The sequence below is a fragment of the Haliotis rufescens genome, unplaced genomic scaffold (assembly GCF_023055435.1).
Source record: "Haliotis rufescens isolate VD_foot unplaced genomic scaffold, xgHalRufe1.0.p SCAF_6, whole genome shotgun sequence".
In the NCBI taxonomy this organism is placed as follows: domain Eukaryota; kingdom Metazoa; phylum Mollusca; class Gastropoda; order Lepetellida; family Haliotidae; genus Haliotis; species Haliotis rufescens.
In genome coordinates this window covers 5,463,517-5,488,459 of record NW_025964334.1, presented here as the reverse complement: position 1 = coordinate 5,488,459, position 24,943 = coordinate 5,463,517, and the positions used below count along the sequence as shown (strand labels likewise).

Sequence of the window (24,943 nt, the reverse complement as noted above, 5' to 3'; positions counted from 1 at the left end):
ACCACAGACAGAAAGACACTGTTGAAAGTGCGTGATAAGTAAATTAACAACACTATCAATCTAGCCTATGTATCTACGCACAATCCCCCAAACCGGAACTTTTTCATAGCATTAGAAATTTTTTCCAATTTCAAATGCTGATACATGTACTAATATAAATCGAATAATGGCTAATGTAACAATGATAAAAAGTAAAGTCGGAACTTAAACAAAATATTAACACACGCCAAATTAGACTCGTGTATTAAGTCTACAGAATTCAGTGTCTCAAAATGTAAACGGGGAACTTGTGAATTTATAGTTGAAAATCCATGTATAAAGTTCAAAAACAGGAAACAATCATTTCATGTACGCTCTAACCTGCACCGCTCACTTTTGTTACTATATGCCAAGGGGGCGGTCGGGCAGCCTAGTGGGTTAAAGCGTTCGCTCGTCACGCCGAAGACCGGGTACAATGTGTGAAGCCCATTTCTGGTGTCCCCCGTCGTGATATTGCTGGAATATTGCTAAAAGCGGCGTAAAAACCATATTCACTCACGCACTCACTCACTATATGCCAAGGGTGTCATGAGGAATACATTTGACAAACGGAGTGCTTAAGGGACAGAATGTCTGTCCATAAACAACAGATAAAGGCCCCCAAAACAAGGTGCATCCCCTAAGCGCTCACATCGACAAATGCACAGCAGGAAAGGATATAACATTTAAGATATTCCCCTTTTTTTAAGAAGATAGTCTGCTGATGCCATGGAAGGTAAAGCTAAAGAAAACTTTTTTCATTAAAAAGTTGTGTCCATTGTTAAATAGGTAACGCAATGTAAACTAAAGTTCAAAACTTTAAGTGTAAAATGTTGATGCAAGTGATTCTGTGTTTTCAATTCACTTCTTGTCAATCGTGCAAATATCAAACGCATACAGTCAGCTGGCGGTCACTGTATATGACTCGGGGTATTAAAAATTAGTTTTCACAAAGTTCGTGACCTAGGCTGTGGCCAATAAGTGGGCGGAAACATCAGCGGACAATAAGGTGGCATTGGGGCGACGTCGTGAATGCCGCGTATGACCTCCCCAGCAAGGATGCACGCCTCAATGCTCCGTCTCATGGATGACGTCAAACGTCTGATGACGATTGCCGGAATGTGTTGCCAAACATCCTGCAAGGCGTGTTCCAGGTCCTGTAAGTTGTCTGGATGGTTGGATCGTCTCCTTAGCTCTCTACCCAGATGTTGCCTCGATGAGAGAGAGAGAGAGAGAGAGAGAGAGAGAGGAGAGAGAGAGAGAGAGAGAGAGAGAGAGAGAGAGAGAGAGAGAGAGAGAGAGAGAGAGAGAGAGAGAGTATGGTTCTACGCGGCTTTTAGCAATATTCCAGCAATATCACGGCGGGGGACACCAAAAATGGTCTTCATACATTGTACCCATGTCGGGAATCGAACCCGGGGGATCCGGCGTGACGAGCGAACGCTTTAATCACTAACAGTATTCCAGGTCAGAATGCTCTCCGACAACCTATGCTTGTCGTACGAAGCGACTTATGGATACAATACGTCTTCGGCAACCCATGCTTGCCGTAAAATGCGACCATGCTAGTCGTAAGAGGCGACCAACGGGATCGGGTGGTCAAGCTCGCTGACTTAGTTGATGCATGTCATCGTATCCCAATTGCGTGGATCGATGCTCATGATGTCAATCACTGGATTGTCTGGTCCACTGACCGCGGTCATATAGCTGGAGTATTGCTGAGCGCGGCGTTAAACAAAGAACAACACAAACAAACAAATCATTAGACAGCTCTGATCGTTATTATGGGCTACTCATGAATGTGCACAGGTAGTTCGTATGGAGAATAGTGGTAGCCACTCAATCGGATTAATGAACAAAAAAGTTTCCTTTTCCGTGATGATTCGACTTGAATGAAACTTGCTGAATTGCCCACTGGCTCAAGTCTGCCTCCCCTTTTTAAAAAAAGAAGAAGCTAGTCATTTAAACCAATTAGATCAAACAAAGGTTTAATACATGTAGTTATATATTATTTTATTGACCTAGCAAAAGATGCATACGTTTGTTGTACGTTATGAAACCCGTGAATAGTTCTGGTATCTGACTCGTTTTCTCTCGTCAGATACGAGACCTATTCACTCGTTTCATAAAATTGTTATTACACGGGAGCGAGTTTAGTATTCTATATAACTGAACTAGCATCTGGGCTCTGTAGCTCACCGACACTTTCAGAGCCATACATCTATGTTGACAGTTTACTGGTTCATAAATGTTTATCATCGGGCTGTTCAAACAGGTCAGCTCAGGTGACAGAACACAGGTGTGTCATACAAGTAATCACAAGCAGCTGACATATATCTGTCCCCATGAGTGAGTTTGGTTCAATGCAGCACCTGAGAGTTTCTAGGGCTTTGGTCCTGCCCCACACTGAAGCACCTGTGTTCACCCAGCAGTGAATGGATACCCGGTGGGATGAGATGGCAACCTCTCATGGCAAGATGGTTAACCTTCTAGCACCTAAAAGGTAGCTTGGGTTGTATACTCCCTAGGGAGCTGAGAATGATAGTTGAATGCACACTGATCCAATGACCAGGGTGATAATAGTGTTGAGCTTTGATCATGCCCCTGTGGTGTGTGAGTGAGTTGGGTTTAACGCCGCTTTTAACAGTATTCCAGTTATATCGTGGAGTCAGCTTAATGTGGGAGGAAAGCCCGAAGTGATGCAGGTCTCAGACGTTTACCACTTCGGTGAAACCCACGAACACGGGTATGGTGCTGACAAACCTAGAAACATAATCGGGGCGAACCGGGATTCGAAACCACTATCATAGGTTTCTGGCGTGCCCAAGGGACGCAACTCTGCACAGCGAATCGAGGCGCCTCAGGCAACTGGGCCACCCGTGCCCCTGTGGTGTGGATATAGGGCAATATAAATAGGCTCATTATTATTATTAGAAAAAATATTCCAGGAATTGGTGTGTCAGCTAATGTGGGAGGAAAGCCTGAAGTGATGCAGGTCTTTGACGTTTACCACTTTAGTGAAACCAATGAGTATGATGCTGAAAAGCCAAGAAACATAAATCAAGTCAAACCTGATTCGAACCCATGACCATATGTTTTTGGCACGCTTATGGGTCACAGTCGACTCCTGGCTGACTAGAAGTGATATACATGGTCAGTTGAGTAAATAGTACTGAGAGCTACCTTGTTGAATGAGTGAGTTTGGTTTAGCAGGACTTCTAAGACCTGCATCACTTCGGGCTTTCCTCCCACATTAAGCTGGTACGCCATGATATAACTGGAATACTGTTAAAAGCAGCGTTAAACCCAACTTACTCACTCACTGAACAAAAAAACATAACAGAATCCAGAATATCTTCATTTGTTTAATTCAAATTTCAACTTAATACATAGAGTAACATCTTAACAGTATATACATGTCCTCTTTCCAAATAATACTTCATCCATTCAAATATTTCTTCAGTTGTATTAAACATTATACATTAAAACAGGGTATAGAAGACAAGGAAAGTTATATAAAAAAATAGAAAACGTTTTCCTCAAAAATGAGATGATAAATTGAGAAAAAGATGGAATTCTCAACATTAGGAATTCTTGACAAGATGTGGAATGCTATATTCAACCCAAGCGTAATACAGCTCCATGGATTTATCAACTGGTAGCTAACACACACATAATGCTTCCAGGTACTTACGGGGCTTGGTCTGAAGCAAAAACATATCTCAGGTTGACTTTCCAAACTATTCCAAACATTCTTTTACAGAGACAATCCAAGAACTATTTTCAATTGGAATTTTCCCCAACAGGAACCAGGGCCCATTCCAGAAAGATTTACTGCTGCTACAGCTGTCTGAGAATCTGTTCAAGTATTGGACTTGTGAGTCATAGTGGGACGATACACTGATGCATTGTGGATTGTGATTTTTTACTTCTGGATACAAGTATCAATCACAGTCGCACACAAAGTAATTAATATCATTCTTACTTCAAATGTTTGCTTTAATAACTATTACACCAAACACTAATTAGTATTGAAAATTAGTATTGAAAACAAATATTTTCATCCATTGTGACATACTTGACACTGCCAACTGTAAATCGTCAGTGTGCCAGATATTTGGCCATCCTGTCTTTGAAAAAGATGGATTACACACAACAGCTAAGAGCATGTGCAAGTATCATGATATGTATCGGATTGTGAACAAGGTATCGTGATACGTATCTGATCGCACAAGTGGTGTATCATCCCAGTCCAAAACACATGTATCACTTTGTGAACTGGGCCCATCAAGTAATGATACCAGTTAATCAAGATCAAGATTTTTTTCTGGAGTTACAAGACATGGTGTTTTAACAAAACGTCAATGATTTGTTTGAAATTATTTTGCAGGAAAGGGTTTTTGGACAAGACTCATTGGTCTGCAGTGTCAGGCACCTGTGGTGGCGGCAGCTCCTCCATCTCCGGCAGCATGTGTCCAAGATAGCTGATGCTGATTTCCCCTTTGTTGTCGGTCACTTCTACATCCATGACGCCACTCATGCAGAACACTGAAACAACAAACGCTGTTATTACATACAGTCCATAACAACCAACCAGATTTGTTGACATGGTATTTCCAGTGTTACGTGCACACGGTAATGTCTTTGTGTTGGGGGAAAAAACATCAAAACTCATTGTGGCGTGTATAATGCGCACCCCCTTCTACACAGCTGTGTTTTTTTTTATAAAAAAAATGTTTTTTGGTCCCATCCATTTGCTGTATATATTCTGTACATGTGCTTATATAAAACTATGTTTATAATTAACAAAAATGTGTGGTCCCTATGAGTTTGTTATAACCATAGTTTACTGTAATACAAAGTTTTCCGCCATATTCATTGGCCGCAAAGAGGTAACATGTCATTCAACAAAAACGCATAAGGACTCCAAGTTAGGTGTGATAATTTACGGTATTGACTAGCGTTACTAAAACTAGAAGTGGTATTCCCCAAACCTAAGCCAATCAGATGTCTACGTTTGTTGGCACCTCCTACCATCATTGTAACCCTAGTTTGATATGTTGAAAGTATTTTTTACAGATTATAGAACAAAATAATTTTTTATGGACCCGAAAAAGAACAACAAATGTAACCCACCAGGAGAAAAGGGATCGCATGGATGCTAGGATACAACTGTGCTATGACGTCATAAAGACGTTTGACGTCAACTTACATCAGTAAAAATCGCAAAAATAATGTACAAAAATATATTATTTCTCTCTTGTTAGTTTGTAATGTAACAAAAACATTATTTCACAACCTTTCAGCATACATGTCTACTTTCAATTCATTATGTCTAAATATTGACATAATCCCATAAACAGTTACAAGTCTGACAATGAGTCCAAATGTTTGATGTCACATATCTCTGTAATAAATATGAATCAAAGCTTGTGAATTGTATTTTTGTGTTCGTAAGATTCGGTAGTTTTAAAATATGACAAGAAGTCAAAATGTCATTGTTCACCATTAAGGTCCCTCATCTCATAGTAGGTTACAAATATAGAGCTCAGACTTCTTGATTCTAGAATAACATCACAAAAGTCATAAACTGAAAGGTTTTAATTTTTAAAGGAAACAAAAGTCACTTACATGTAAAAAATCCTCTCATAAACATGTCTATATACAAACCTGTATTGCGATACAGGTCTGTATGCATAGTTTATTACATCAAAGGCCAATGGTGTATCGTTTCACTAGTAACCTGATAAAAATCATCCACCGACTGTTTACTTCGTTTATATACATATATGAAGATAGACAGGAGCCCAGTCAAATAGACATCAGTCATACTCAAAGGGAGATAAGTCATGGTGAGTTTTGGTTGAGTTTAAATTATAGCAAAGGCTTATTTCTATGAAATTAAGACTTTCATTTTATGTATAAAATTCATAGGTGGATGTATTTGATTAAAAAGTATCAATTATAATAATTAATAGCACAAAATCAGTTTCATGTTTTGCTACCAAAAATTCCCTTTTCACGAGAACAATTATGTTCATTTAGACGATTAACACTGTCATACAGATATTATTCATAGCGGCAAGGAAATTAGCAATATAATTTTTTGCTTCATGCTGATTGGCCAGTTCACATCAATTGATCCATTGTTTTCACTGTTTACTAAGCAGTCCACCGTGACTTCACATCGACGTATTGTCACAAATAATTAAAGATGATGTCTTCTGTAGTGCATGACGTCACAGACAGTTTTATGCGACATAGTTCAAACAAAGGACTGTCTCAGCTGGCGCCTCTGCTTTTCTACATTGTCCCAAAAAAAGACAATGGGTCACATATAAAATATCCGACTCACAACTAGGAATTACAGATTAACTGTTGCTTGTGAAATGAATCAAATGATGTTGATTTTTGTTTGTTGAATTTTCAATTAATTCATTTGGGACATAATCCATAGTTTCTTGTAAGTTATTCTGTAAGTAGATAATATTTTCTCATCTGACCTTCTCTTTTCTGGCAATGATTGTAGGTCATAGACTGTTTTATCTTTTCAGCAGCGCCTAAATAGGTTCTATATTCCTGGAGAAAATTGCAGAAATCCTTTATATTTGTAAAAAAGATATTTTTGCACACCAACGGTAAAATGGACTATTGAGGGATAAATACAATCGAGCCTGCATCCATTGTGACATACTTGACACTGCCAACTGTAAATCGTCAGTGTGCCAGATATTTGGCCATCCTGTCTTTGAAAAAGATGGATTACACACAACAGCTAAGAGCATGTGCAAGTATCATGATATGTATCGGATTGTGAACAAGGTATCGTGATACGTATCTGATCGCACAAGTGGTGTATCATCCCAGTCCAAAACACATGTATCACTTTGTGAACTGGGCCCATCAAGTAATGATACCAGTTAATCAAGATCAAGATTTTTTTCTGGAGTTACAAGACATGGTGTTTTAACAAAACGTCAATGATTTGTTTGAAATTATTTTGCAGGAAAGGGTTTTTGGACAAGACTCATTGGTCTGCAGTGTCAGGCACCTGTGGTGGCAGTGGCGGCATCTCCTCCATCTCCGGCAGCATGTGTCCAAGAAAGCTGATGCTGATTTCCCCTTTGTTGTCGGTCACTTCTACATCCATGGCGCCAGTCATGAACAACACTGAAACAACAAACTCCGTTATTACATACAGTAAACTACGTCCATAACAACCAACCAGATTTGTTGACATGGTATTTCCTGTGTTACGTGCTCATGGTAATGTCTTTGTGTCGGGGGAAAAAACATCAAAACTCATTATGGCGTGTATAATGCGCACCCCCTTCTACACAGCTGTTTTTTTTGATAAAAAAAATGTTTTTTGGTCCCATCCATTTGCTGTATATATTCTGTACATGTGCTTATATAAAACTATGTTTATAATTAACAAAAATTTGTGGTCCCTATGAGTTTGTTATAACCATAGTTTACTGTAATACAAAGTTTTCCGCCATATTCATTGGCCGCAAAGCGGTAACATGTCATTCAACAAAAACGCATAAGGACTCCAAGTTAGGTGTGATAATTTACGGTATTGACTAGCGTTACTAAAACTATAAGTGGTATTCCCCAAACCTAAGCCAATCAGATGTCTACGTTTGTTGGCACCTCCTACCATCATTGTAACCCTAGTTTGATATGTTGAAAGTATTTTTTACAGATTATAGAACAAAATAATTTTTTATGGACCCGAAAAAGAACAACAAATGTAACCCACCAGTAGAAAAGGGATCGCATGGATGCTAGGATACAACTGTGCTATGACGTCATAAAGACGTTTGACGTCAACTTACATCAGTAAAAATCGCAAAGATAATGTACAAAAATATATTATTTCTCTCTTGTTAGTTTGTAATGTAACAAAAACATTATTTCACAACCTTTCAGCATACATGTCTACTTTCAATTCATTATATCTAAATATTGACATAATCCCATAAACAGTTACAAGTCTGACAATGAGTCCAAATGTTTGATGTCACATATCTCTGTAATAAATATGAATCAAAGCTTGGTTGTACTTTTTTGTGTTCGTAAGATTCTGTAGTTTTAAAATATGACAAGAAGTCAAAATGTCATTGTTCACCATTAAGGTCCCGCATCTCATAGTTGGTTACAAATATAGAGCTCAGACTTCTTGATTCTAGAATAACAACACAAAAGTCATAAACTGAAAAGGTTTTAATTTTTAAAGGAAACAAAAGTCACTTACATGTAAAAAATCCTCTCATAACTGTAAAAAAACCATGTCTATATACAAACCTGTATTACGATACAGGTCTGTATGCATAGTTTATTACATCAAAGGCCAATGGTGTATTGTTTCACTAGTAACCTGATAAAAATCATCCACCAACTGTTTACTTCGTTTATATACATATATGAAGATAGACAGGAGCCCAGTCAAATAGACATCAGTCATACTCAAAGGGAGGTAAGTCATGGTGAGTTTTGGTTGAGTTTAAATTATAGCAAAGGCTTATTTCTATGAAATTAAAACTTTCATTTTATGTATAAAATTCATAAGTGGATGTATTTGATTAAAAAGTATCAATTATAATAATTAATAGCACAAAATCAGTTTCATGTTTTGCTACCAAAAATTCCCTTTTCACGAGAACAATTATGTTCATTTAGACGATTAACACTGTCATACAGATATTATTCATAGCGGCAAGGAAATTAGCAATATAATTTTTTGCTTCATGCTGATTGGCCAGTTGACATCAATTGATCCATTGTTTTCACTGATTATTAAGCAGTCCACCGTGACTTCACATCGACGTATTGTCACAAATAATTAAAGATGACGTCTTCTGTAGTGCATGACGTCACAGTTTTATGCGACATAGTTCAAACAAAGGACTGTCTCAGCTGGCGCCTCTGCTTTTCTACATTGTCCCAAAAAAAGACAATGGGTCACATATAAAATATCCGACTCACAACTAGGAATTACAGATTAACTGTTGCTTGTGAAATGAATCAAATGATGTTGATTTTTGTTTTTGAATTTTCAATTAATTCATTTGGGACATAATCCATAGTTTCTTGTAAGTTATTCTGTAATTAGATAATATTTTCTCATCTGACCTTCTCTTTTCTGGCAATGATTGTACGTCATAGACTGTTCTATCTTTTCAGCAGCGCCTAAAGAGGTTCTATATTCCTGGAGAAAATTGCAGAAATCCTTTATATTTGTAAAAAAGATATTTTGTGCACACAACGGTAGAAATGGACTATTGAGGGATAATACAATCGAGCCTGCACTTATTTGTTTTGCACAGTTTGAGTGGAAAATACAAGAGCATTGCTATGAAAAGTTTAGATTTGTGTGTGTGTGTGTGTGTGTGTGTGTGTGTGTGTGTGTGTGTGTGTAAACTTTCCAGCAGAATTTAAAAGAGAACGGTTTCACATCATCCCAAAAGCTGTTTAAAGAGATTTCTAACAAATCTAAGTCTTAACTACAAATGAGCGCAACAAACCTGATTTCAAGCATTTTTTTAGCTCGTTTTGACACATCTGCCTATGAACACAACCTATTTGAAATTAGAACCTTGTGAAACTCAATATGACAATGTTCGTCTTCCATGCAATAAACTAGAATCTCATATTTACGCCAGACAAACAGCCCAGGGGAGATAACCCTTGGCTAAAAACTTTGCCTATTGATGGTGTGATGAAAATGTAGTCTTTCCACAGTATACAATGAAATGATACAAAAATGCTCTTGCATCCCTCATGGCCTCTGTAAATCATTGCTCCCTCTGACAGAAGTGCTGCAAGCTTTCAAATTTACAGAAATATATCTTGCTTGCAAATAACCACTGAATCACTGATAAAATCCCCCAAATCTGTGTCCATGCAAAAATGTTATTTTCAGGAGTCAAAACAGCATTAAGCATTAAGGCCCTGGGGCTTGTCTCACAAAGCGATTTAGCGCCAAGTCGGTCTTAACTCCTATACTTCAACATAGACATGTGTTATTGAGTATTCATTACACAAACATTTCATTTGAATCCAACAGCATCAGACAAAGGTTTCAAATGTTAGAATTTAAATAATGTGTTGAAAAAGTCCTTTTTTAACCTAAAATTTAACCTACCGGTACTTCAGAATAGTTCCTCAATCCCTATCCAGTAATTCCTGATAAAGTCACAAGAAATAAGAATGTTATTTACTTGGTCTATATATGAACATTACAAAGTAGACACAATTTGTTGATAACATCTTCTTTAATACTGTAAAGGCCACGTTTCGGTATATATCTTTATACTGTTGTGAAGCAGTCTTGCTTGAGAACAGTATAAGGATCTATACCATAATGTCACCTTTACAGTATTAAAGAAGTTGTTATCCACAAATTGTGTCTAATTTGTCATCCGTCAACTTATAAGTAATGCCTATCAAACAATATATGAACATTGTTTTGATATTTAAAGTGCAAATAAACAACAAGACTTTTTCTAAGTAATACCTGCTACATGACGATTTATTTGTTGCTCTCAACAGTCAACACCACACTCAGCAATATTTCAGCTATATGACCAGAAAATCCAGTGATTGATATCATGAGCAATGATCCACACCAGCAGGACACAATGCCATACATCAACCCAGTCACCCCGCCCCGAGCTGGGAACCCGTTCTAACCTCAAATGGGACTTGCAGTTCTACAAAACAGAAGCGGATCTCACATCCTACCTGTATCTCCCTCCCTCACGGTGACGCTCACGGGCTGACAGAGCTCAACACATCCCTGGTGTGGGCGGAACACGAGGGTCCGCGTGCCCGTCCCCTGGGTGTACCAGCTGTACACTCCGCATGTGCTGCCGGGCTGGAAACACAGCACGAATATACAACAAAACCCTGACGCAAGGCATCAACATGGCAAGTCATTACAATAATATATTTTCCGAAAATCTTAAATTAAAACAGGCATGTTTAAACAATAGGAACAATACTTGCTTCAATTCATTCCATTTTACATCTAAAGCCATGTCAGACTACTCCCATACATACTGAATTTGATGAACACTCATTTCCACGGTCACATGGTTGATGAGCTTACCGCCATGCAGGCACTGTCTCCCTCCAAATATTGCGAAATTATTTTATATGAAAAAAGAAGATATTTCAGATTATTTATTTTTATTATATTATACTTCTTATATTATACTTTGATATCCCTAAAGAAATTTGGGTTACATCAGAACAAGGTCTCATTGATAAACACATACAAATATATAAGAGCATCACAAACATTATTAACATTAAATGAGGTACTTGTGACTAATCAACTTGTCACAGAACCTAAGAAAGAAATTGATTCGGTTCTTCGCAAATGTTCACTTCCAAATATGCCATCTGTGTCCGATCTGCAGATGAAAATTGCAGCTCTTAGAGAGCGCAATACTGTGATGCAGCAGGCTCTTGCCGCTCGCCATGGGGCACACTGGCCTACCTGCCTGGATATTCCCACAAACAGGCCCCAGCTTGATGAATTTATCGCCAAGGGCTGGGAGGCAATGGCCGTGCTACAGTCTGCCGAGGGTAGGCGATTTCAGCAGCAGCTTGACCAGCGTCGCGCTGCTGACGCCTTCATCCGAGGTATGGCACATGGCAGTGGCAGTCAGCCGGCATAATAATCTGTCTTGGAGAGGAAGTTTCCTTCTAATTTTTCTTGTAATTTCTTTTTATGAAGGCTCTTATCTTTTCTTTCATTGATCATCTTATGTTTTCTCTCTTGATTTCTTTGAGATGTATTCTTGTGTTCATTGATTCATGTGGAAAACAGCCAGACCCATATCCTGGAAAAGGACAGAACATTCTATTCAAGAACTGTGTGTGAAGAAACTGAACTGTGTTTTCAAGGACCAAAGATTGTGCTTCACTGACATATTTCCTGGTGAAGAATTACCTTATTATAATAATAAGAATGTGTTTTCATATCTAAGGATATTAATTCTTGGATTTCCATTTTTTGGGATACATGTAAGTATTATAACGGTGTCCATTGATAATCAACAAGGTAAGAAGTTATAATTGAATGTAAATGATGTAATATAACATGTAATAAGTTGAATTATTGTTATTCTTGCACAACAAACCCTGTTCTTTAACTGCAGTTGTAAGGGCTAACTGCAAGAAAAAAAACAAACATGAATATTTATAGTGGTATAAATATTAACAGGATGAATTTTTTTGCTACTTGAAATGCAATGTATAATACCATGTTTATGAAAAAAATGTTAACTCGGGACGAGTCTTCTTTAAAAAAAAGGGGCTATTGTAATAGTCAGGCTCGGTCGAAAACGACCAAGACCTTCGGTTTTCGTCCACGTTCCCGCGATCGTTTGAAGTTTTAATAGTTATTAAATATATGATTATTTATTAATACATACACGTCTTGTGTGTAAAAACTATGTATAGTGTACGTATTAGATCAATTAAATGTTTCATAGTAATATTTAACAGTTATAGTTAGCTCCAGTGATCGGCTCAAATAGTCCCGCGATCTACTGGTGCTTACGTCATCAAAAGTTGGGTAGTTTATTCCGGAATTGTTTCATGCTCTAAATCCACTAAAGTAAATATATTTATTCCAAAAATACTTACGTAAACACCTTCCTGGACATGTTATTGAGTAGATTACATCCATCCTAGATAATGTCACGTCGTTTATTTGGTGTTTAATCGCATTCTTCTCGCTCTAACTTTTGGCGTCTTCTGCTACATGTATTTCCGGAAGTGACGTCACCACGAATATAATCTCGTTCCAAATCAGTTGCAGAAATAACAGACTCAACGTAAGTTGTAGTTTTTGGTCCAGCAAGTTTTTAGAAATTTTATAATGATTCCATAGACTTGTTTACAGTTTTTTTATTAACAATTACCGTGCAGCATTATTGGCTCTGCCTTTGCGCATAGTAATTATTCTTTTTCGAGTAGATTAAACAGAATTTGTAGAAATTAATTATCTAGAATCTAACTGTCAAAACTGACAAGCGTTAAAAATAGAGTACGACTTGCAGTTAGTTCATGTACATATTGAAATTGTAACTGTCATTATTAATAAGAACAACAACAAGTAAAGATTTCAATTGACTTTTATTATTTGTTATCGTTTCTTTTACATCCGTTTTAACAATATCTCTTGGAAACTGACGGTTGGGTTGGGACTGAAAACATCCTGACAACCACGTTTTCCCCACCCCCAACCCGTTACACAACTATTGTTCATCACAGAACTGGTACAAGTTGTACACACATATCCAATTGCTCACACAGCTTCTACACAACATATAGGGGCGGTTGGGTAGCTTAGTGGTTAAAGCCTTTGCTTGTCACGCCGAAGACCCGGGTTCGATTCTCCACATGTGTACAATGTGTGAAGCCTGTTTCTGGTGTCCCCCGCCGTGATATTGCTGGAATATTGCTAAAAGCGGCGTAAATCCACACACACTCACTCTACACAACATAGAATACGAACCAGTCCTTGCGACCATCTGGAGTGAGTGAGTGAGTATGGTTTTACCCCGCTATAAGCAATATTCCAGCAATATCACTGAGGGGAACACCAGAAAAGAGCTTCACATATTGTACCTTTGCTGGGAAATGAACGGCGTGACAAGTGAAAACTTTCACCATTTGGCTACCCCACCGCACCACGACCATCTGGAGGAACATACAGTATTCTTGTGCTCACTCTTGATCTGGCTTTGGTGGTATCTTAGACATTTATCAAAATGAGGCCAATGTCAGTTTAGTAAAATCTAAATATTTTTTACATTTGTATACTTATCCTGCATTACTCCGTATTGCATTTACTGCTGTCTTTGACAGAGAGACGAACTGTGTGAGATCCAGCTGCTGAAGAAAGTTGTTTCCATCTGTCCAGGAAGCAGCGCCCCCTCCCACACAGTCGGCACGTGACCCGGAAGACATGACGTCATGTCAAAACTCATAACTGCTTTAACATAACATCGGAAACTTCGTGGGGAGGAAGCGGAGCGCAGGGGGGGCACTTAGACTTCGTAATGCAGGATAAGTATACAAATGTAAAAAATATTTAGATTTTACTAAATTTTTTAACTTATCCTGCATTACTCCGTATTGCATCTTTATCAGACGGCACGGCCGGTGGGCATACCTTCAGATGTGAGCCAGAAGAAAACCCTCGACAAAGGTCCGATGAAATCGCACCGCATGGACAAGAGATGACCGGAACACCAGCGACCATTCCTGTCAAAGGAAACGAGAGTCGATGCAAAAGAGGGAACCCGAAATAGGTGACAGAAATAGTATGAGGCGGGAATGCCAAAACTAGCACTGACCTAAGAGCGAATGCGGAACGCAGTAGAGCCCTCTAATCTGTGGTGATAAACACCAGCGAGTTCGACGGGCCCCGCTCAGGGTAACGGAGAATCAGTGGCGTCGGGGGTTGGTGACCTGTTGAGCTACCACCAGGGGACCAAAGCTATGAACGCCAGCGACATCTTCCAAGGCTACATCACGGAGGTAGTGGTTGGCGAAAACGGTGTCGGAACGCCAAAAACAGCCTTCCATGATAGATTTGAGGGAACAGTTACTGTGCAGAGCCATGGTAGACGCGACCGCCCGAATCTCGTGGGGGTTGTTAGCCTTGGGGGGGTCCAATCCGGCGACTTTATAAGCTTGGAGGATGACCGCCCGGAGCCACAGGGAGATAGTATTCCGGCTGACCTCCGACAGCGACGAAGGGGAGACCGGTAGGAAAAGGCGTTTCCTAGACTTACGGCAGGCTTTAGATCGTCGCAGGAAAACCTTCAGGGCCCTAACTGGGCATAATAAAAGCTCCTCCACGTCGTCGGCACCCACAATCGACGAAAGTGGAGGGATGGTGAAGGATCTATCAGGCTGTCCGGGGAGTTGATTCTTTGCGATGAAGTCCCAGCACAGCCCAAGATGAACTGCTCCATGAGTCCCGCGTTCGAACCTGACCCGAGAGACGTCGAGGGCGTGGAGCTCACTAACCCGGGCGGCCGTAGCCAAGGCCAGTAGAAACACCGTCTTCTTCGTTAAGTCGTAAAAGGAAGACGTGTGGAGTGGTTCGAAGGGAGCCTCCCGAAGAGCCTTTAAGACCACATTCAGATCCCACGCAGGCGGTCTGAACTTGGCTTTCTGGTCGTCGAGACGAAACGAGCGCAGCATAGCCTGGAGTTCGGGAATTTTCGTCATTCTCCGGTCGTCCGGGATGGCAAGGACGGAGTTAATGGCGACCAGGTACGTGGAGATGGTAGAGCCTTTTAATCGACGCGTGCTGCGCAAATACAGAAGAAACTCATCCAGGAACTGCTGGGATGCCGTCATCGGATCCTGATGCTTGTCAGAGCAGAACGCCTGGAACGAGGACCATTTATCATCATATAGTCCCCGTGTAGATGGACGATGGGCGAAAGCAATAGCCTTGGCTGCTCTAGTCGAATAGCCCTTGGCTCCTAGGGCTTTTTGCAGATGTGCCAGGCGTGCAGATGAAACCGAGCGGGACTTGGGTGGGGCAACCGACTGTGTGGGTGGAGCAGAAGGTTGGACCACGCTGGCAGTTCTAGAGGGTTGTCTCTGGCGACGTTTCGGAGGTCGACAAACCAACTTCTGGCCGGCCACCAAGGCGCGACCAAAATCAGTGTCAAGTGTCGAGTGGCCTGGATCTTTTGAAGAACCCTGGGAAGGAGAACCGGAGGCGGAAAAGCGTACGCGCTTAATCCCTCCAAGGGAACACTGAAGGCGTCGACTGCTACAGCGGCCGGATCCGGGACCGGCGAGATGTAAGTCGGCAGCTGGCAGTTCTGAGACGTGGCGAACAGATCGATGTTTGGAGTGGCGATCGTTTGACAAAGGACTGTGAAGATCTCTGGGTAGAGTCGCCATTCGGTGGGAGCCACCTTGTCCGGCCTGGACAGAGCGTCTGCCAGAACATTCTTGCAACCTGGAATGTGCTGAACAATGAATTGCAAGTCTAAGCGGTCCACCAGGTCGAAGAATCGGAAGGTCTGGTTGAGCAGGGACTGAGAGTGGAGAGTACCCTGATTCCTCAGACACCACACCACGGTGATGTTGTCCGTGGAGATGGTCAACTGGGCGTGACGGAGAATGCTCTGCCAGTGGGAGACGGCCAGTATGAGAGCTTCGAGTTCGAGGTTGTTGCTGTGCCAGTGGAGTCGATCTCCGGACCACAGCCCTGCAACTGTTTGAGTCCCCAGATGAGCCCCCCAACCCTGTTTGGATGCGTCGACGAACAGGTGGAGGGAGGGCTGTAGCGCGGTCAAGGAGACGCCGCCGCAGACGTTCGATTCCACCGTCCACCATCGGAGGAAGGGGTGGAGGTGGACCGGGAGGACGATGAGGGACTCCGGATCCTGCTGCCGGATAAAGGGTGCGAGAAACCGTTGAATTGGACGGAGTTGGAGGCGAACTCTGGCAGTCAGGTCTTGAGCCGACGTGAGGAGACCCAATAGAACCTGCCATTGGCGGAGAGTTCGAGCCTGTTGAAGGGCAGGGAAGAGATGAACGAGGATTTTCAACCACCTGTCTCTGGGGACTTGAAGGAGGTCCTGATCCGTGAGAAACAGGCCCCCGATAAACTGCAGACGGAACGATGGGGTCAGCTCCGACTTGGTCTGATTGACGATCCAACCCAACTGATTGAAGAGCCGCAGGGTAAAATCCCTGTGACGCAGTAGCAACGCCGAGTCCCGATTGTTGAGGAGACAATCGTCGATGTATGGATCGAAGTTGATGTTCCTCAGGTGTAGGTAGGCGGCGACCGGGCGGGTGATCCGTGTGAAAAGCCACGGGGCCGTTGAAATTCCAAATGGTAGGACCGCCCACTGGTAATGGGTACCATTGAAAAAGAACCTGAGGAAGCGCCGGTCGTTGGGGTGGATGGGTACATGAAGATAGGCGTCCTGGATGTCGAGGCTGATCAGGGAATCGCCAGCTGAGATTCTCGTCCTGAGCAGTCGCAACGTCGTCATTCGGAAGTAGGGAGGACGTTCCAGGTAGTGCCGGTTGAAAGTGGAGAGATTGTGTATCATGCCCCAGCTGGTGGTCCCCTTCTTGGGCACCAGAAACACCGGAGAGTAAAATCCTGGGTGTCGAGCCGGGTCGTGTACGACCTCTATGGCCTCCTTCTGCAGTAGGGAAACGATGCTGTCGTGAAGGGGCCGAAGCTGGTGGGGTGAATAAGCGGCTGTTGACGGAGTAGACGTCAGAGGAGGCAGCGCAGACAATGGGAGCCGGTACCCCTGACGGAGGACGTCGGTGACGAACGGGTCCTCCAGTATGGACCAGTTTCTCCAAAACCGGCCTAGTCTCCCACCCACAGGTGTGTCGGTGACCGGAACGGCTGGAGGTGGGAGGTCCAAGTCGTTGAGGTCGCGCCGGTCAACGCTTTGAGGTGGAATCGGCACCCTTGCCGGGGCGACGATCCCTTAGGGGTTGGTAAGTGCCACGGGCTCTACCACGACCACGCCCTGCCCCACGAAAGGGCGAGGTATGTTTGGAGACGACCTTGAGGGAGGAACGGCGTGGTTTATAGTTGCCTTTGGAGGACTTGGCCGCTGATTGGTGTGTTACATGCTCCAAGGCTCTGAGAGCAGTTTCATCCCTGGCGAAGCTGGAGACTCGGGTGTTGGTAGCGGAGATAGCACCATTAAAAAGGGTAGGACCCGACCAAGGTTGTCGTAGTAAGGAACGCTTGAATTCGGAATCCCAGTCCGTGGAAGTCAAGTAACCCAACCGTCGAGTAGTGGTGATCTCCGCAAGCGCAGCTCTCAGGTGATTGCGCATGTGATCGATCTGGCGAAGTTGGAGTGTCATAACCGTGCGCAAGTGGTCGATCCTGTTAGGATTGGATTCAGCGAGATCCTGGTCAATGGCTCTGGCAGATGAGGCAAGTGTAGATAGTGGCTTCAAAGTACGGCGCAGTTCTGTTTCCACGAAAGCGAGTCGGGAGTCCGGCATACGTATGGTGACGGACTGGGAAGACCCCGTCATTCGATGTAAGTCCTCGTCAAGGATATGTGCACTGTCGGCCACGTCGAAGGAGTGGACGGGGAAATCTTCCCGCCGGAAACGCGGAGCCTTGAACGACGGCGTGAGGGACAACTTAGCGAAGTCCTCGTCCAACGCCGTAACAAGGTCAGTGAGCATTGGGTCGGGTGGTAGAGAAGTCGGATTAGACCAGATCGTCAACTTTTTATCCACATCGGAGCCCGGGGAGGGAGCGACGGAGGCCAGACGGTCCGCCAACCAATCAGCAACCTGTGAAAGGCCCAAGTGTGTATCAATCTCGGGAGATGGAGGGTCATAATTGGGGCGAAATGATCCTTCCGAGGAGGAGGAACGACGTCGTCGTCTATGTACGGGTGAGCGACTACGAGAGCGACTACGAGAGCGACGACGGGAACGAGCAGACTTGGACGAGTGCCGAGAAACAGTCGGAGGCGACGAGGTGTACAATGTTCGAGACCGAGAAGCACCCGATGTGGAGGGGGCCGCAGGAATCGAAGTAACAGTAGTCGGGGCCGTCAGCGTCGCCGGCGTCGCAGGAGGCACCGTCGGCGCCGCTGAGGTGGGTTGAGCTTGCGCAAACAATGACTGCATCCAAGCTTGCATCCAAGATGGATCCATGAACGATGACGGAAGGGCATGTCCATAAGTAGGAGGCGCAGCACAAGTCAAAGGCGCCGAAGTAGTCAGAGGCGCCGTATACATCGAAGACATCAGAGGCGCCGGACCAAGAGGCGCCGGATACATCGGAGGCGCCGGACCAAGAGGCGCCGGATACATCAGAGGCGCCGGACCAAGAGGCGCCGGATACATCAGAGGCGCCGGATACATCGGAGGCACCGGACCAAGAGGCGCCGGGTACATCGGAGGCGCCGGACCAAGAGGCGCCGGAGTTGTCGTCGTAGATGGTAGAGGTGACAGGAAACCCGAAACGGGCGATGCTGCAGTGAATCGTTTCCGAGACACTCTTAGGTAGGCGGTGAAGGAGACTGGCGACAGGGGACTACAATAACTGCAACGCTCTGTGAGGTAACACGGGGTTGTACAGTCCAGGCAGCAGGGGTGGGGGTCCCGTCCAGATTTATTCCCGCGGCAGCGAGAGCAGCGAGACATACTGGAATTGAAGCAAAAAACATAACGATGTGTAAACACACAACGTGAAACATAATGTAACTCAACATAACTTATTATTGTTACAAAGTTAATAAGAGCAAACAATTACGCTTCAAACACGCAAAAAACAATCATTAAACTTAATGTAAAACTCCAACCATAGAGCGAATTCAAGACACAAAACACGAAAGTACGTAGACACGTAGTGAATCGCAACAGGGCGGGAAAAAATGGCGGTAAACCAAAATGGCGGGAAACAACAATACGCTCGGAAAAACCGTGACGAGAGTCACAACCCGAGCGAGAAACGTTACCAATTAACAATATAATGAAGGCAAAGGTAATACAGCAGACTTTTGTCGTAGAAAACGAAAGAAAGTCAGGACCAAGAAAGCTTTAATAATTCCACTGAGGGATACAGTTCACGTCCGATCCATGTGGTTGACAAAGCAGTTATGAGTTTTGACATGACGTCATGTCTTCCGGGTCACGTGCCGACTGTGTGGGAGGGGGCGCTGCTTCCTGGACAGATGGAAACAACTTTCTTCAGCAGCTGGATCTCACACAGTTCGTCTCTCTGTCAAAGACAGCAGTAAATGCAATACGGAGTAATGCAGGATAAGTTAAAAAATGTAGATATTACTAATGGATACATGAAAGTGTAGACTATATGAAAAAATAGAAAGTTTGGTGCTAAACTTACAAGTTTTCGATGTTGAGCACCCGTCCCATCAATGAAGATGTTCCTCTGTATACAAATCTCAGAATTGGACGGGATGACCGACACTTTCGGAAACAGACTTCGCATAAGCTGCCCTTGAAACAGATGATCCCTGCTCTCCCTGCCAGAGGTAACCATAGTGATGATGATCATTATTATACATCAAAATTTACGATTAACAGATCCTCCTGTTACTTTCCAGCCATTTAAAAAACCTCCAAAACATTATACCTGTAAATAATCATATCTGGTTAACCTTCTATCTCCAAACTGTCAGATACACTGACACGTAAACATATAGAGAATCTCAACTGAGTGCCTTTTCATATCAAATATATCAACACGAGTTTGAGTTTTTCCACTTTAATCAATGAGTGTTGATATATTTGATATCAAAAGACACTCGGGTGAGATTTTATTTATCATCCAACATCATTCTTCCAACTTTTTCAGTTTGTAGACAGTAATAAGCAGTGTCGCCAAGGCTCGCTAAATACAATGTTTATTCCTAATGCAGGATATTTACCATCCCCAAACACACTCGCGTGATAACCTCTGTATACACAAGAAAATACTGTACAAGGCACAATGCAGCACTAACTTATTCAAGAAGAGTATTTTTAATATTTTTCCCTCAGGTCAGATCAATTATTGTCATGATATCAAGGTAAATTGCTGTATTTTTCACAAATTGTTTGGATCTGATATTAGATATATTAATAATCTCAGTTTGTGTTGATTGGAGATTTGATGTTTATTTACTTTTTTAGAAATCGTCAATAATTAAACCAAACCTGCAAAGTAGGGTTTTGTGGTAGACCAATCAAGCTCCTCACAGCGATAGTCCGTTCCCGGAGCTCTCTATACTATCGCTGCCACCAGTCAAAACTCCCCACTGTGATAGGTGGCCACAACCATGCTTGGAGTTGAACTCGCAACCAAATGACCGTTATGTTTACAAACAAGTGACGACTGTCGTGATGCCGAATACACTTACCCCTGCTAAATTACTTTCTTTGTTTGTCAATTTGAATTTCTATTTTATTAAATCTATCATGTTATTGATATAGTAAGAATGTAAGGGAGAAGTTGGTTGATTTTCTGTTTGTCTGCAATCTCGAACCAATCTCATGATACAAACAACAAAGTAAATTCATCTGGAAAACATGGTCAGTCGTAAACCTTTTCAAAATTAACTATGATGGCATTCCCAAAGACATAAACAAAAGTATAAACGGTACTACATTTGGGGTTAGAGGGCAAATTTCAAGATTCTTGTAATGGCCGCGCCCACACTGGTGGCAGCGATGTTACCGAGAGTGTAACGAAGGTTTCGGGGAGCTTGTAGACCAATAGGCTAAGGGAAGCAACTCTCTGTCAATAGGGCCGAGGGAGGCAACTCACTGACCTGTCATTACAAACTGTTTTCCCTTTTTCATAGTTTTCCCAGTGCTTTTAAGAAATCACTTTGAAACATTAACAGCTCCTTTTTAATGACAAGTCAAGGGATTACTCCCCTTTTCCTATTGATCTAGATCTCCTGGTACTTTTAAGCAATTGTTTTCTTTTCATGAAATTAGTGAATAAATTGTCAGAATGACATCTTTAACGATAAATACACAACACAATGATATCCAATACGTCCAGACGCTGCTAATATGGCATCTTTCTTTCTGGGTTAGCCCTGGTGGGAATTCAGCCAGCAAAATTCATGGTAGTCCTCTAACCCGCGACTATTAAATTGTGTTGAGGACAAGAGTAAGACTCCAATGCTAGAACATTTGAGGGCTATAATTCTGAACCAGGTCTCAATGCTTCAATCTTGCTACAAATTAGAACTGAATAAAGCTAACAGCACATGTAAATGGGTCCAAGATATTTATCATAAAACAATTGAGATATAACATGCTGGAACCAGTTTTGTCCTCTGCACCAATCTTATAAAAATCCCTAATTTCTATAGCTTGGAATAAAAGTAATACAAGTTTGTTTGTTTGTTTGTTTATATATTAACTTGTTGTTTAATGCCGCAGTATTCAATATTTCAGCTATACAAATGCAACCTGTAAATGTTCAAATCTGGCCCAGACAATCCAGTGATTTATGAAATAGCCACATATGATCCACATTTAGGTAACAAATATTATATTTGGATAACACAATTTCTTAGTGAAGTACAGATTCTAGTACTTTTAGTGTTGAGTCCTATCCGGGATTTCGGACCCACACTGCCAGAGTAAGGCACCTAATAGCCAGCACAAAAAGTCAGGTATCTAACACACTCAGCCCAGAGGCTTCTACAAAATGAAATTCTGACAACTGGTAGTCTAGATCACGTACTTTGTGTACCCCTCTGACATGTGTAAATTGGCACGGCTCCCATGGCCGAAAGCTATAAACACACAATGCCATTTAGAAAGTACTAGATTCTGTACTCTCCTAAGAAAGTGTTATCCCAAATATGACATTTGTTACATATGACCACTTTCTAAATGGCATTGTGTGTTCACACAGTTAGGGTATGATGAGACTTAACATGACCACCCAATTCCATACGTCTCCTCTAACGACCAGCATCGGTTGCTGGAGACGAACTCTGACCCAGACTCCCCCTGGTGGTGACACATGTACCTACAATGATCCGGATTAATGGGAATGGCAACTACAAATTATTACAAGCATTTCATACAAACACCACTGTTGATCGAGCTTTTGTTAGAATTTAGAGTTTTTACTAGAATTACGTCCCTTGGAAAAAAAAGTGCCATACGGTCGGATTGCAAACTGCAAATAACGGAGCTGTCTGCGATTGCGTGAGATTGATGTGTTTGAACTGTTTCCATGTGTAATGCTGCACCCTTGGGTGATCCATCATGTTTTACATACATATTTGCATTCATGTGACATATTCATGACTTGAAAGACAATATTTGACCATGTGTGAGCCTGAAACTGCAATGATGTCTGACAGAATAAGAATTGTTTTGAATTTTTGCTCCCTCGACAACTTGGAAACAACAACTACACCTCCTATCTCTGATGCATCCTTTTCGGCTATGTATTTATTCCAAGTTTGAATTAAATCATTATAGATTCATTTTTGTATAATAGTATGAACCTGTTTCAGTAAGAGAGCGATACCTACCAGTTACATGAGAACTTTTCCTCCTGAATTATTTTGTCAAGCAAATCTGGTCGAGCAAGATCCCTTGTAGACTGTGCCCAGTCGGCTGTACACTCCAGGGGATGTTTGGCCAGCATGTGGTTGTCCTTGAACTTGTGTAAAACTTGCCACACGTCACGGAGATGTACCGGAGCCTGGGCACCCTGCATCATGTCACAACTTGTGAATCAGTGGCCTGAAGTGATGCAGGTCTTAGACATTCACCACGTTGGTGAAATCCATGAGCATTGGTATGGTGCTGACAAACCTAGATGTATAATCAAGGCAAAACTGGCCCTCCCTGTTTTACAGCACTGGTTTTAAATAGGAAAATTACATAATTTTTAATCTCGTGGGCTATTCTCACTGCATTAAAAATGGTGGCAGAACATGTTCAAAATTGTGCAACTGCTTGTTAATGCATGGCATATTTGAGTCAGACCCACACTATGAGTCCTGTTCGAAACTTCCATGTTTACTAGATGCACTAGTGACCTTACACAGGCATAGGACTTGTGACAATTGTCACAGAACCAACAGAAGAAAGCTGCATGTACTTTCTTCTATGTGTGGGTATTACGTAATTTGTTTTATTTACCAATAGATTCAATAAACTTTAAATACCAATTTCTGTGACATGTCTCTTTGAACAACCTTGACGTTTTTGTTTCCTAAACCGTAAATGTGAATAATATATTACTCGATAACAATGAATAGAACCCATTCATGTATGAAATCAATAAAATTACCATCAAATTTTGTAGTTTGGGCAACGTCTCTAACATAATGACAAACTTTCTCCTCAATGATTACAACTTGTATTTCTGTGGAACATTTGAGTGTGAATGGTTGACTTGACAGTCAAAGGGAGACAACTCCTGAAAATGGTTCTTTTTTATACAAATTGTATTTCTGTGGAACATATGAGTGTGAATGGTTGACTTGACAGTCAAAGGGAGACAACTCCTGAAAACGGTTTTTATTATACAAATTGTATTTCTGTGGTATATTTTAGTGTGACTGGTTGACTTGACAGTCAAAGGGAGACAACTCCTAAAAAAGATTATTATACAAATTATATTTCTGTGGTACATTTTGGTGTAAATGGTTGACTTGACTGTCAAAGGGAGACAACTCATATAAAAGGTTATTATTTATCCTTCTTAAATAGGATGAGACGATTACCCTGAAAACCATTGGTCCTGACATGGAGATGTCGAACTCAGTCGTGGCCGTCATTTCTTGTGCCGTCTTCATCTCCTGGCAGTTGATGCAGTTCTTCGAAGGGTCATTAAACATGGGATTTTCAATGAGGCATTCCCAGTCGTAGTACTCTTGAAGAAGAAAAGGTCCAAGTGAAGACATTAGTACAGTACGTCTTTCATGCATAGCTGCAATATTGCTTAGTGCGGTGTTGAACAATAAACAAACAAAAACATCAATTAGCTTGTTGTATCTATACTAGACTAACATCTAGTCTCTGAAATGAACATATCGTACAGAAAAAACAGTTGTTCAGTTATCTTAATAAAAATATAATAAAAGGGAGCCCAGTGACTCTCTTCATTTTCAGATACTGCAGTAATCTAGACTTGCCAAACATTATTGACTTGCATGGGCTGTATTTGATATATATTTGTATCAGGGTCTGTAAGACAGACTATATCTATACATGCACAGACCAAGCTTCTGAAGCAAGGCATATAGATCCAGGATTCGAACCCATGTGCAGCTGATCCTGGTATGGCTAAGGGACTCATCTCTGCACAATGAGATGGTTTGGTTTAGAACACTAGCTTAACCCTCTTGGTGCCACGGGACCATATATGGTC

At 41.9% G+C, this 24,943-nt stretch overlaps 1 protein-coding gene and 1 long non-coding RNA gene across 3 annotated transcripts in view; one reads left to right on the top strand and one right to left on the bottom strand.

Moving 5' to 3' along the window:
• Positions 1 to 3,365: 3,365 nt before the first annotated feature.
• Positions 3,366 to 24,943, bottom strand: part of LOC124148814 — a 30,165-nt gene continuing 8,587 nt past the window's right edge. Inside the window, exons 2-7 of one of the 2 annotated variants that reach the window (XM_046520123.2) lie at positions 24,297 to 24,445; positions 23,094 to 23,275; positions 19,931 to 20,069; positions 10,768 to 10,900; positions 7,070 to 7,188; positions 3,366 to 4,566 (exon numbers count right to left, since the gene is read on the bottom strand). In XM_046520123.2, coding sequence (XP_046376079.2) covers positions 4,555 to 4,566; positions 7,070 to 7,188; positions 10,768 to 10,900; positions 19,931 to 20,069; positions 23,094 to 23,275; positions 24,297 to 24,445 — 734 coding nt within the window. In that variant the 3' untranslated portion in view covers positions 3,366 to 4,554. Of the gene's footprint in view, positions 4,567 to 6,436; positions 7,189 to 10,767; positions 10,901 to 19,930; positions 20,070 to 23,093; positions 23,276 to 24,296; positions 24,446 to 24,943 lie in introns of those variants that run through there. The other variant, XM_048386605.1, reaches the window with a different exon arrangement.
• Positions 12,753 to 24,549, top strand: LOC124148816. Its single transcript, XR_006863023.1, has 3 exons — positions 12,753 to 12,872; positions 19,993 to 20,078; positions 24,283 to 24,549. It is a non-coding gene; the product is annotated as an uncharacterized LOC124148816 (long non-coding RNA).